The sequence below is a fragment of the Neltuma alba genome, unplaced genomic scaffold (genome assembly GCF_004799145.2).
Source record: "Neltuma alba isolate B1F8T4 unplaced genomic scaffold, ASM479914v2 tig00012419_pilon, whole genome shotgun sequence".
Lineage (NCBI taxonomy): Eukaryota > Viridiplantae > Streptophyta > Magnoliopsida > Fabales > Fabaceae > Neltuma > Neltuma alba.
Window position 1 is genome coordinate 74943 of NW_021636908.1, and position 11668 is coordinate 86610.

An 11668-nucleotide genomic window follows, 5' to 3' on the forward strand; every position below is an offset into this window, starting at 1 on the left:
AAAGTTAAACTAATTAAAACTACTTACATTATCAGGAATAAAAGTTTGATCGTGAGTAATAATATCGTTCATGAATCTCATAATATAGTAATCAAAATAATTATTATTGGGTTGGAAAGGGCACTGCAGCAATATCGTTAAATCAATTTATGAATGCAAGTGGTTTATTTTCAAAACTTTAGTAAATTTAAATAGATACCTTAATCTCTTTCCACACGTAGCTTTCTGCGGTGTCTGGGGCTTTATTATAACCCGATGATGCAGAATCTCGATAGCCAATCAACGCACTAACAAAATGAAGTTGAAAGTAAATTGGTTCTTCAATCATACAAATATACACACACGTGCATGGGCATCTAGTGGAAGTTTCCCAGGTTCAAGCCATCTCTTTTAACTAATAGTATCTAATCAACTAATTAATCCAGCACAACTCAATGATTTTCCACAACTAAAAAAAAAAATCATATTTGCCAACATATATCAAATCTAAAATAAAAAGCATTAAAAGCCAACAAATTAAATATTGTGACATTACTTCTTTAATTATTCTTCTTGTTGTTTCATATGTTTATACCATTTTAACTTGCATATCTCACAATATCATATTACAAAACTATGTAAATAGTTGTTTAAATAATGTTCTTTACCTTAATAAAATTTAACAGTATAACAACTTAAAAATTTCAGGTCCTAAAACTTCTTTTTAACTAATGGTACTTAATTAAATAATTCATATGGCATATGCCATCAATTTCTCACAGCCCATAACAATAAAGATCATATTTGCCAACATATTATTCCACCTAAAATAGAAAATAAAAAATTATAACTATCACACATTTCCACATGTAACTGATAATAATTAATCATATCTCATTAATTTTCTGGCATACTTCAAGTTTTCACCAATGAATAATTTTACAAAATCTAACCAACTAAAATAAAAAATATTAAGCAAGTTAAGATATTTATTACTAACAAACTTAAATTTGTAAGCTTTTAAAATAATGTAGCTTAAAAATAAAAATACTTACAATGTATTGTAGATTGAACTAAACTACATTGAGTTCCGTGCAAAATAAATAAATAAATAAAGTAAAAAGAGAGTGTGGGCGGGGAAGAGGGGTCAGGACAAAGGGAATAAAAATCTACAATGTATTGTAGATTGAGTAGAACTACATTGAATACCCTGTAAAAAAAAAAGTAAAAAGAGATTGGGGATGGAAAAGAGGGGTGAGGAAAAAAAAAAAATAGAAATAGGATTGGGAAAGGTGGGTACGAGAAGGGGGTGTGGAGGGAAAGTTGGAATAGGGACAAGGAAGGGGGAGTTGGGAAGGGAAAGTTGGAATAGGGATAAGGAAGGGGGAGTTGGGAAGGGAAAAGGGTGGGGAAAGGAGGGAGGTAGGAATGAGGAAGGAAAAATGGTTGGGGACAGGAAAAAGGGGTAGGAATAAGAAAGGGAAAATGGGATGAGAACTGTGGGTGGAGACAAAAGAATGAGGTGGGAATAATGGGTATGAAAAGTAGAAGTGGAGAGAAAATGGGAGGTACAAACAGAGTGGTGGGGATGCTTGGTGAAAAGGAAAAGGTGAGTGTGGAGATAGGAGAGAGTTGTGGAGAAATGGAAAACAAGAAAAAATGGTGAGAGACGAGCAGTAGGAGTGGTGAGGTACGATAGTGTGGGGAAAAAAAGAGGAAAAAATTACCTTGTAGAGTTTTCTTAACCAATGCTACAGGAGATATTTATATTTTTTTTAAAAAAAAAGTGCTTCTGTAGTGTTTTTTTGAGAAAGGGCTACAAGAAGCATCATACTAGATGTAACACTTTTTTAAAAAAATGCTAAAGAATATGCTTTTTTTAATAAATTAATGAGTATTAGCTGTAACGTCTTGTTAATTAAATGCCACAAAACAGGCACTACAAATCAAATATTTTTGTAGTAGCGTGGTCCTATATGTAAAACCTATTTCACATACATGTTTATCAATTTTTTCTAAACTAACTTTGTTGATATTCCTCCAGCAATAATCATGTAAGGGAGAGAAGGAGAAAATTAAGGAAGATACTCAAGGTATTTTACAAAAAGCACACTATATTAACTAATTTAACTACTATTTTTAATCTACTTAAATTAATTAATTAGTTCTTATATTAAGCATCAAATGAGTAACATCTAAACTGATATAACCTATGATGTTATACAGAACTAATAGAAGTGTTTTCGAGAGAGCATTATACATGTTGATATTATACAGAACTAACATTATATATATTGATATTATCACAGATGCTCTCGTGGGCCAAATCATGATCAAATACGACAGAATTCACAGCTACAACATGTTTCATGGGCTCCGCGACGTACGTAACATCATTTTATATATATATATGTGTGTGTGTGTGTGTGTGTGTGTGTCACATGCACGTGTTCTCCCACGAAAGGTCATAAAACGAAAAGGTGTGTGTGCATTGATTAAGACCTGCAAAGTAGTACACACACCACCTAGGTCTTTGTATATCTTCTTGGTTCTTATATAAGAAGTTGTGAAACCTCACGCCATTAATTAAAGATATCACAATTGGTTGGCCAAAAAATTCAAGAAGGTGTCTGTTTCTGTCGCATAATGACGTGGCCTCTACAACAGGAACTTTAATTGTCACTAACTTAATTGTTGTCGCCATTTAATTTGATAAGTTAAAATTATTATTTATTAAATTGATGTGGTCATTTTGTTTTCTTATTAGATTTTAAATTCAGTCATGTAGGCAATTTTGCTAATTACTATAAAATTTAATTCGAAATTAATTGATAAGGACTTCACAGCAATTAAGTCATTTCAGGGTCTAAATTATTGGGATTAGCATATTTGGGGGGTAATATAATTTTTGTACGTTTTTCCCTTATAAATATTCTCATAATCCTTACACCATGAACCCAAAGCAAAGAAGCTAACATTCCCATCATCCTCCCTCCGTAGTTCATTAAGCTTTTTTTTGGTTGGCACATAAAATGGCCAAACCATTTTCACCAACTATAGAGTTCAGTGTGAGGAGGTGCCAACCAGAGCTGGTGGCTCCGGCCAAGCCTACCCCTCATGTGGTTAAGCTACTCTCTGACATAGATGACCAAGCATCTTTGAGATTTCAAATTCCATTATTCTTCTTTTATCCTCACAAGCCTTCCATGGCAGGAAAGGACCCTGCTAAGCTTATAAAAAAAGCACTCGCTGAAACCCTAGTCTTTTACTATCCTTTTGCAGGTCGACTTAGGGAAGGGCCTGGTCGCAAACTTATGGTAGATTGTAATGAAGAAGGAGTCATTTTCATTGAAGCTGATGCAGATGTTTCTCTTCACCAATTTGGTGACCCTCTTAAACCTCCATTCCCTTGCTTTGAAGAGCTTCTTTATAATGTCCCTGGTTCAGAAGGAGTCACTAATTGTCCCCTCTTACTCATACAGGTCTACTCATATACTTTTGCTCTCATTAATTTGAATGTTGACAACCGTCAAGCATTCAGACGTTATTTAAAGTTTTGAACTCTACGGTTTTTAACAATCATATCATAAAAAGGATAGTGTTCGCCTTAAATTCCTCTGACGTGTGTTAATGTTGCTTATTGTTTTACATTTAATTAAGGTTACACGTCTGAAGTGTGGTGGATTCATTTTCGCTCTTCGCTTAAACCACACTATGAGTGATGGTGCTGGTCTTGTTCAGTTCCTCGAGGCTTTAGCTGAGATAGCACAAGGTGCTTGTGAACCTTCAATCCCTCCAGTTTGGCGCAGAGAGTTACTAATTGCGAGGGACCTACCTCGTATTACATGCAGCCATACTGAGTACGATGAAGTGCCAAATGATGACGATGATGAAACAAGAAACGAAGACATGGTCTACGATTCTTTCTTCTTTGGTCCTAACCAGTTAAAAGCCATTCATCAATTGTTCCCTCATCACCAACATCATCAAAACTCTACCTTTGAAGTACTCACAGCATTCATATGGCGTTGTCGCACCATAGCTTTGCAGCTCGAACCACACAAGGAGGTTCGTTTCATGGCCAATAAAAATGTAAGGGGTATACAGTCGAACCCTCCATTGCTACCATTGGGTTATTACGGCAACGGTTTTGTGTTCCCGGCCGTCGTCACCACTGCCGAAAAACTCTGCAGAAACTCATTTGGGTATGCTTTAGAGCTGGTCAAGAAATCAAAAGCTATGGCAACAGTAGAGTACATACAATCTGCAGCAGATCTCATGGTGATTAAAGGACGCCCTAGTCTTATTCCCTTAAGGGCTTGGCTTGTGTCTGATGTAACCCGTGCTGGCTTTGAAGACGTTGATTTTGGTTGGGGTAAGGCAATATATGCTGGACCAGCAATGCCTGGTGCTGGAGACTTCCTTGGAGCAAGCTTCTTTGTTCCGCATAAGAATGCAAAAGGAGAAGAAGGCATTGTCGTACCAATTTTCCTGCCACTCAAATCTATGATGATATTTATTAAAGAGTTAGAGAACAACATGATAATTAGCAAACTATGATAACTAGCCAGAGATCGTCCTTTGTGATTCACCTGGAGTTTGTGTGTACGCATGTATAAGCGTTCATAAATATGAACTTATGGACATATAGGAGGCAAATCGTTTGGGTGAATATACTATTGCTAGTGTCTACATTTTCTCATTTCATGAAGAAGCTGTTTTCAGAGAACCTATTAGGCCGCTTTTTGAGAGGACAACATATGAGCTAGCCCGAGTGTTCTAATGGTCTTAGATCCTAGTCCTTCCATTTCTAGTTAGTCAACAGTGTAGCTCGTATAATTAAGATGCGTACCCTGTGTTTGATATATTGCTCCAGTGACTTTTTCTGTCTTGTTCACTGAAAAAGTATTGATATTCCGTTTCAGCTATGAAGTAGGAATTATAAAATTGGAAACACTCGTATTCATATTTTCAAATTAAAATTCATGGATCTTAATGTACATCATTCATCCCTTCCATATTATGAATTGGTTTGGTTTGCACAATGACAAGCACAAGGGTTTTTCATATGCTTTCACTTGCTAAATATCACGCAGTACAAAGGATTTTGATGGATGGTTGCAAGGATTGATTGATTTATGATGTTCAAGAAAAGCTTGCAATGAGAAATAACCATTTTGCTACAAGTTTGCTTCTCCAAAACTATAAAACGTTGTAAACAAGAGGCTGAGTAGGAGAAAGAAGGCATTGGTACAATGACCATTCTGGACATCACAACCTCGCTTTATCTTTACTTTCGACCTCATTCTTAAGGACAATATGTGTTCAATATTGGATCATTTTGCAAAATCTCATGACAGTCTTTTAGTTAAAGATGAAGGGTCATTATTACTGAAGCTTCTTCTTATGTAAAGCGATTTGAACATCAACTTATTATTAGAAGGGCAAAGATCTACTTATAAACCATGCTTTGTGTTTTGGGATTGCCAAAGACGGAATTTACTCGTGCATTTAATTATTTCAAAACTTCTTGGGTCACTTGTATTTTCATTTCCTGAAATGGGTTGGATCTCCCTATATGGCTAGTTCTTGCTTGGGTCATAGAGAAAAGCGGACATCCTAACTATAGATGTGTTCTGTGTTCGGCCCAACATGTGTCCAAGCCTCGAGATAGTTAATGGATTTTCAATGTTGGCTTGCATTCTAGTTGTCATCATTCAATGTCTCTCTATCTTTCCATGTCAAGGTGGCAACGACTAGTTAAGCTTTTGAAAGCTACTTGGTTCTATTTTGTTGATCAGCACAGTCAAAATATGCATTCTTGGATAATGAGGGCAAGGTTGATTTTAATGGGACGTAATTCTTAATGTCATGAAAGGGTCTAATTACACTATGGCATAGGTGGTAATGTAGGTTGAATTTGCAGGTTCATCTTGTCAAAAAATAAAGGGTTGAGTTGATAAAATGTGAGCTTGTTGTGAGGCGAATCTTTTTTAGCCCACATTTGCCAACTCACAATTCGTCATGAGCTAACCTTTTTTTTTTTTAAATTTTTGACAGTTTTTATTTTTATTTTAATAAGAAATTTTTTTATCATTTTCACTTAATTTAAATATAGTTTTGCACTTTGTTAGGGGCTTTGATTCTATATTTGATTTCTTTTTTTATTATTTTATCATTTCTATATTAATAAAATAAATATTAAAAATCGATTATGTGTTTATATTATTTGTAAGTCTTGAGATTAATTAATTATATAATTATATAAAAATATAAAAATAAGCAGAATTTAATATTTAAAAATTTTTAAAATATATGTGTAAAAAATAGAAATGTGGATTGGTTGAATATCAATCCGCGCAGGTCTTTTAAGCCCAACTTGCATGGACTTCAACCAGTGGCATTGATCATATTAATGGGCCGAGAGATGAAAGAATTGGGGCCTGGGAGGTGTCGAGGATTTTGTGAACTCGGTTTCCTCTCTGCCTCATAAGGCCACAAGTGTCCACGAGTGTCCACAGTTTTTGTTCTTTCAGATAAGGCCACAAGTGTCCCAACCAATGCGTTCAAATAATATGATTCCAATATAATATTTATATGATTTTGAAGAGGGCTAAGCCCAAAGATATAGAAACAGGAAAAAAAACCAACAAAACTTAAGTGTTGGGCTGTTTGCAATCCAGTGGAATAAGCCCAATCATAATTAGATCCACAGGTCCAGTATCCAGTATGGGGGGGGGGGAACTAAAACGGGATGTCCCGGTCCTATCCTGTCCTGACTAGGACCGGGATAATATTGGGACTGGACGCAGGATAGAAATCCCTTCCCATCTTTATTCATCAGGATGAGTAGCCTGTCTCAGTTCTTATTTTGATATATGTTTTTGCTATTTGCAAGTCAATTATTAAAAAAAAAACTGTTAAAGTATTATAAGAAATATTGATTTAGGATTTTGCGGTTTTCACCATCTACATTTGTCATTATTCCTTAGCTTATCTGCATTGAAATTAATTAACTAAAAAGACAACTCCTTCTTTGACAGTTGATTTAAGTTAATCTTATTTTATGGACTCACTTGTATCTTCGACAAGTTCCCTTGACAAACATACGTTTTTATTTATTTATTTAGAAAAGTATATTTAAAAAGAACACACACATGCTCATTTCCTTCCTACATATTCAATACCAACAGGATCAGATAACTGAAAGGTCAATCTCTCACAACGTAGCAAATCAAGATTCAAAATTTGTTGAGAGAGATATTTATATTTAGTGTCTGATAGTATCTCGAACAGAATTACCTCTAATAGAAAAATACCTATACCTAAAAAAGAAAAATATTACCACGAATACTCTCTTTGGGCCCAAGCAATAATAGCATCGAATTCACAACTACATGTTACATTAACGCCCAGAGGCACTACAAAAAAACAGGGTATTAGCGATGGAATAAAATTCCGTCGCTAATCCTTCACAAATTCTGCCACAAAAATTAGCAACAGAATTTAGTGACGGAAAATTTTCGTCACTAAATTAGTAAAGGATTAGTGACGGAATTTTATTCCGTCACTAACTTAGAGACGAATTAGTGATGGAACCTTATTCCGTCACTAACTTCTATCACAAGGTCGTCACTAATTTCATCTTAAATGATTAGTGACGAAAAAATTCTGTCACTAATTTCTGTCACCAATTCGTCACTAACTCTCATTTTGTGACAAAAATTAGTGACGGAACTTTTCCGTCACTAATTTCTGTCACAATTCCATCATTAATCTGTGACAAAAAAAATATAATATAAATATATAACAATTATTTTTTAAACTTATTATTAAAATAAAAATATAATATATCATAATTTTTAAATAATATATTATATAAAAATTAAAAATACAAATATTATAAAAGAAAATAAAAATAAAAATATATAATATACTTATTATTTTGTTAAATATTTGAATAAAAATATAAATTATTAGAAATTTTTTACTAAAATATAAAAATTAAATTCAAATAAATAATAATATATTAAATTATATAATACATACTAAATTATGTATATAATATTTATTATATATATTTGTATTTGTTACTAGAGATATCATATATATATATTTTTGTAAAAGAATTTTGTAGGTGCTTCTCATCTCAACTGGCAAAAGCATCAGCACACACGCAGGAGGTCTCAGGTTCAAACCAGTTTGTGACGTGGTGATAACGTGGATAAGGCGATGACGTAGCCAGCTTATAATGGTAGGCACGTGGTGACGACGTGGTGGCTCCTAATGATGGACACATGGCGATGACGTGGATGCTATGATGACATGGCTACATGGGAGAGAGGAAGAGTTGAGGTGGCATCTAATGATGGACATGTGGCGATGACATGAATGAAGAGATGATGTGGCAACATGGGAGACAGAGGAGTTGGTGAGGTGGCAGCCATTGATGACGTGGCGGCTTATAGTGATGGACATGTGGCGATGATGTTGTATTTTAAATTTACAAAATAAAAAAATTTAGTGACGGATTAGTAACAGAAATTTTCGTCACCAATTTGTGACGGAATTTTCCGTCACAAATCCATTATTATTTTGTGACAGAATTTTTGTGGGATATCCGTTACTAATTAGCGACGGATTAGTGACAGAAAATTTTCGTCACTAATTTTTGTCGCTGATCCGTCAATTAGTGTCGCTAATTAGCGACGGAAGTTTGAATTCTGTCACTAATTATTTAGTAACGGTGGAATTAGTGACAGAAAAAATACTGTCACTAATTCCGTCACTAAATGAATTTCGTCACTAATTCGTCATTAAATTCTGTTGCTAATTTGATGTTTTTTTGTGGTGATGTAATACCATACATTATACCTCATGGGTTGCTTTACGTCGATAAAGATCTCACCATCATGTGAGTTACAAGCGAACAATTGATTTGGCCAAAAACAAAATAAAAAGGCATCTGTTTCTGTTGCATAATGACGCGGCCTCTATTACTGACAGGGGCTTTGATGGCAAACAAAGAGGAAAAAAACAAAAACACGAGAATGTAATTGACTAATTTGGTTATCTCATTATGGATAATGAATAGGGGGAAAGGGATCTCGAAATATGAGAACTCTAAAATGATTGGTTGAAATGGCTTAATTCCCATGAAGTACTTGGAAATTATTTTGAAATTAATTAAATTTTTGTGAAATGACCTAATTGTCCTTGTTAAAATTAATTCACTATATGTCTTAGTTGTTGGCTAGGTTTGAACTTGGATTCTAGATGTCGCATTAGCACATTGCATGCCCCATCAAGGCAAGAGGCATTGGACAGTTAAACTAAACAAGCATTGTCATTTTGTTTCTCATAAGCACTTAAAAAAAGCATTTTTAGTTAAAATTCTGTTAACGTATTTATCTTCTGAAAAGTTAATCCAAACACCATTTAGTCATTTTAGGGTTTAAATTGGGATTTGCTTATTTGGGTGGCAATATAATGTTTGTGTCTTTCCCTTATAAATAGTGCCGCCTGGCTTCCATCGTGAACCCAAAGCATAGCAGCTAACATCCCGATCAGTCTCCTTTCAGTTCTATGTTTGGTAACATAAATGGCCAAACCATTTTCACCAAAAATAGAGTTCACTGTGAAGAAGTGCCAACCAGAACTGGTGGCTCCAGCCAAGCCTACACCTCGCGTGGTTAAGCTACTCTCTGACATAGACGAGCAAGAGCATCTAAGATGTCAAATTCCATTATTCTTCTTTTATCCTCACAAGCCTTCCATGGAAGGAAAGGACCCTGCTAAGCTCATCAAAAAGGCACTCGCTGAAACCCTATCTTTTACTATCCTTTTGCAGGTCAACTTAGGGAAGGAACTTGTCGCAAACTTATGGTAGATTGTAATGAAGGAGGAGTCATTTTCATTGAAGCTGATGCAGATGTTTGTCTTTACCAATTTGGTGACCCTCTTAAACCTCCATTCCCTTGCTTTGAAGAGCTTCTTTATAATGTCCCTGGTTCAGAAGGAGTCACTAATTGTCCCCTCTTACTCATACAGGTCCTCTCATATATTTAGTCTTTTATTTCAAGCTTCATCAATTTTGTTTACTTCATAAGTCATTCTCAAAAAAAGGGTATACTTTGCTGTCATTTTTGCTCTTATTAATGTTGGACCAGAATTATCTATACCATGACAGGTTTTACCTCAAATGCCTCCAAGATGTGCTAATGTTGGTTATGTTTCCCCCCCTTTAATTAAGGTTACACGTCTCAAGTGTGGTGGATTCATTTTCGCTCATCGCTTAAACCACACTATGATGATGGTCTTGGTCTTGTTCAATTGGTGAAGGCTTTAGCTGAGATAACACAAGGAGGTTGTGAGCCTTCAATCCATCCAGTTTGGTGCAGAGAGTTACTAAATGCGAGGGACCCACCTCGTATGACATGCCCCCACACTGAATACGATGAAGTGCCAAATAATGATGATGATGAAACAAGAAACGAAGACATGGTCTACGATTCTTTCTTCTTTGGTCCTAACCAGTTAAAGGCCATTCATCAATTGTTCCCTCATCACCACCATCGTCAAAACTCTACCTTTGAAGTACTCACAGCATTCATCTGGCGTTGTTGTACCATAGCTTTACAGCTTGAACCAATAAGGAGGTTTGCTTAATGTGCAATAATAATGTAAGGAACAAAAAGTCGAACCCTCCATTGCTGCCACCAGCTTATTAAAGCAACGCTTTCGTGTTCCCGGCCGTCGTTACCACCGCCGGGAAGCTCTGCGGTAAACCTTATGTGGGTATGCCTTGGAGCTGGTCAAGAAATCAAAAGCTATGGCAACAGTAAAGTACATACAATCTGTAGCAGATCTTATGGTTATGAGAGGACGGCCTAACCATATTTCCTCAAGTGCTTGGCAGGTATCAGATTTGACTCGTGTTGGTTTTAAAGACATAGATTTTGGTTGGGGTAAGGCAACATATGGTGGACCAGCAATGCCTGGTGCTGGAGACTTCCATGGAGTAAGCTTCTTCGTTGCCCATGGGAATGCAAAAGGAGAAGAAGGCATTGTCGTACCAATTTTCCTGTCACGCAAATCTATGATGATATTTATCAAAGAGTTAGAGAACAACATGATAATTAGCAAACTTTGATAACTTACTAGATGGTGCTTTGTGCTTCACCTGGAGTTTAAAATGAGCCACTTTATGTATGCGTTTGTTTGTGTGTACCCATGTTTGGGTTTGAGTGTTCATAAGCATGAAGTTATGGACATGAGTACCTTTTAGATCATTGTTGTTTTGGGGGTTGTATTTTTATAATGCAATATATGCATGAAATAATGTATTGCGATCCTTGCTAGATTAGAGTTTATCTTACAAAAGTCAGCACAAAAGGAGAGGAATGTATGGTAGCACCAATTTGCTTTCCAATCAAATCATGAAGATTGGAATGTTAGGGTGAATATACTATTGGTAGTAGTGTCCATATTTTTCCATGTTCATGAAGAGGCCGGTTTCAGATGGCCATTATGCCGTTTTTGAAAGGAGGACATGGGTTTGCTGGAGTATCCAGGAGCTGGGGGCCTCAGGATCCAGCACCCCTTTTGTCAAGTAAAAGTAAAAACCTACCCTTGATCCATACTAGGAAAGGCGTGGTAATACTCCTCCGGTATAAAATATAAGCTAATA

At 35.6% G+C, this 11668-nt stretch overlaps 1 protein-coding gene and 1 pseudogene across 1 annotated transcript; both read left to right on the forward strand.

The window, feature by feature from the left end:
* Positions 1–3008: 3008 nt before the first annotated feature.
* Positions 3009–4539, forward strand: LOC114726983 (benzyl alcohol O-benzoyltransferase-like). The gene is made up of 2 exons (XM_028913690.1): positions 3009–3461; positions 3640–4539. The coding sequence occupies exons 1-2, from the start codon at positions 3012–3014 to the stop codon at positions 4537–4539; spliced, it is 1350 nt and encodes a 449-aa protein (XP_028769523.1). The 5' UTR covers positions 3009–3011.
* A 5041-nt stretch (positions 4540–9580) lies between these two features.
* On the forward strand, positions 9581–10647 carry LOC114726984 (benzyl alcohol O-benzoyltransferase-like; annotated as a pseudogene).
* Positions 10648–11668: the final 1021 nt, after the last annotated feature.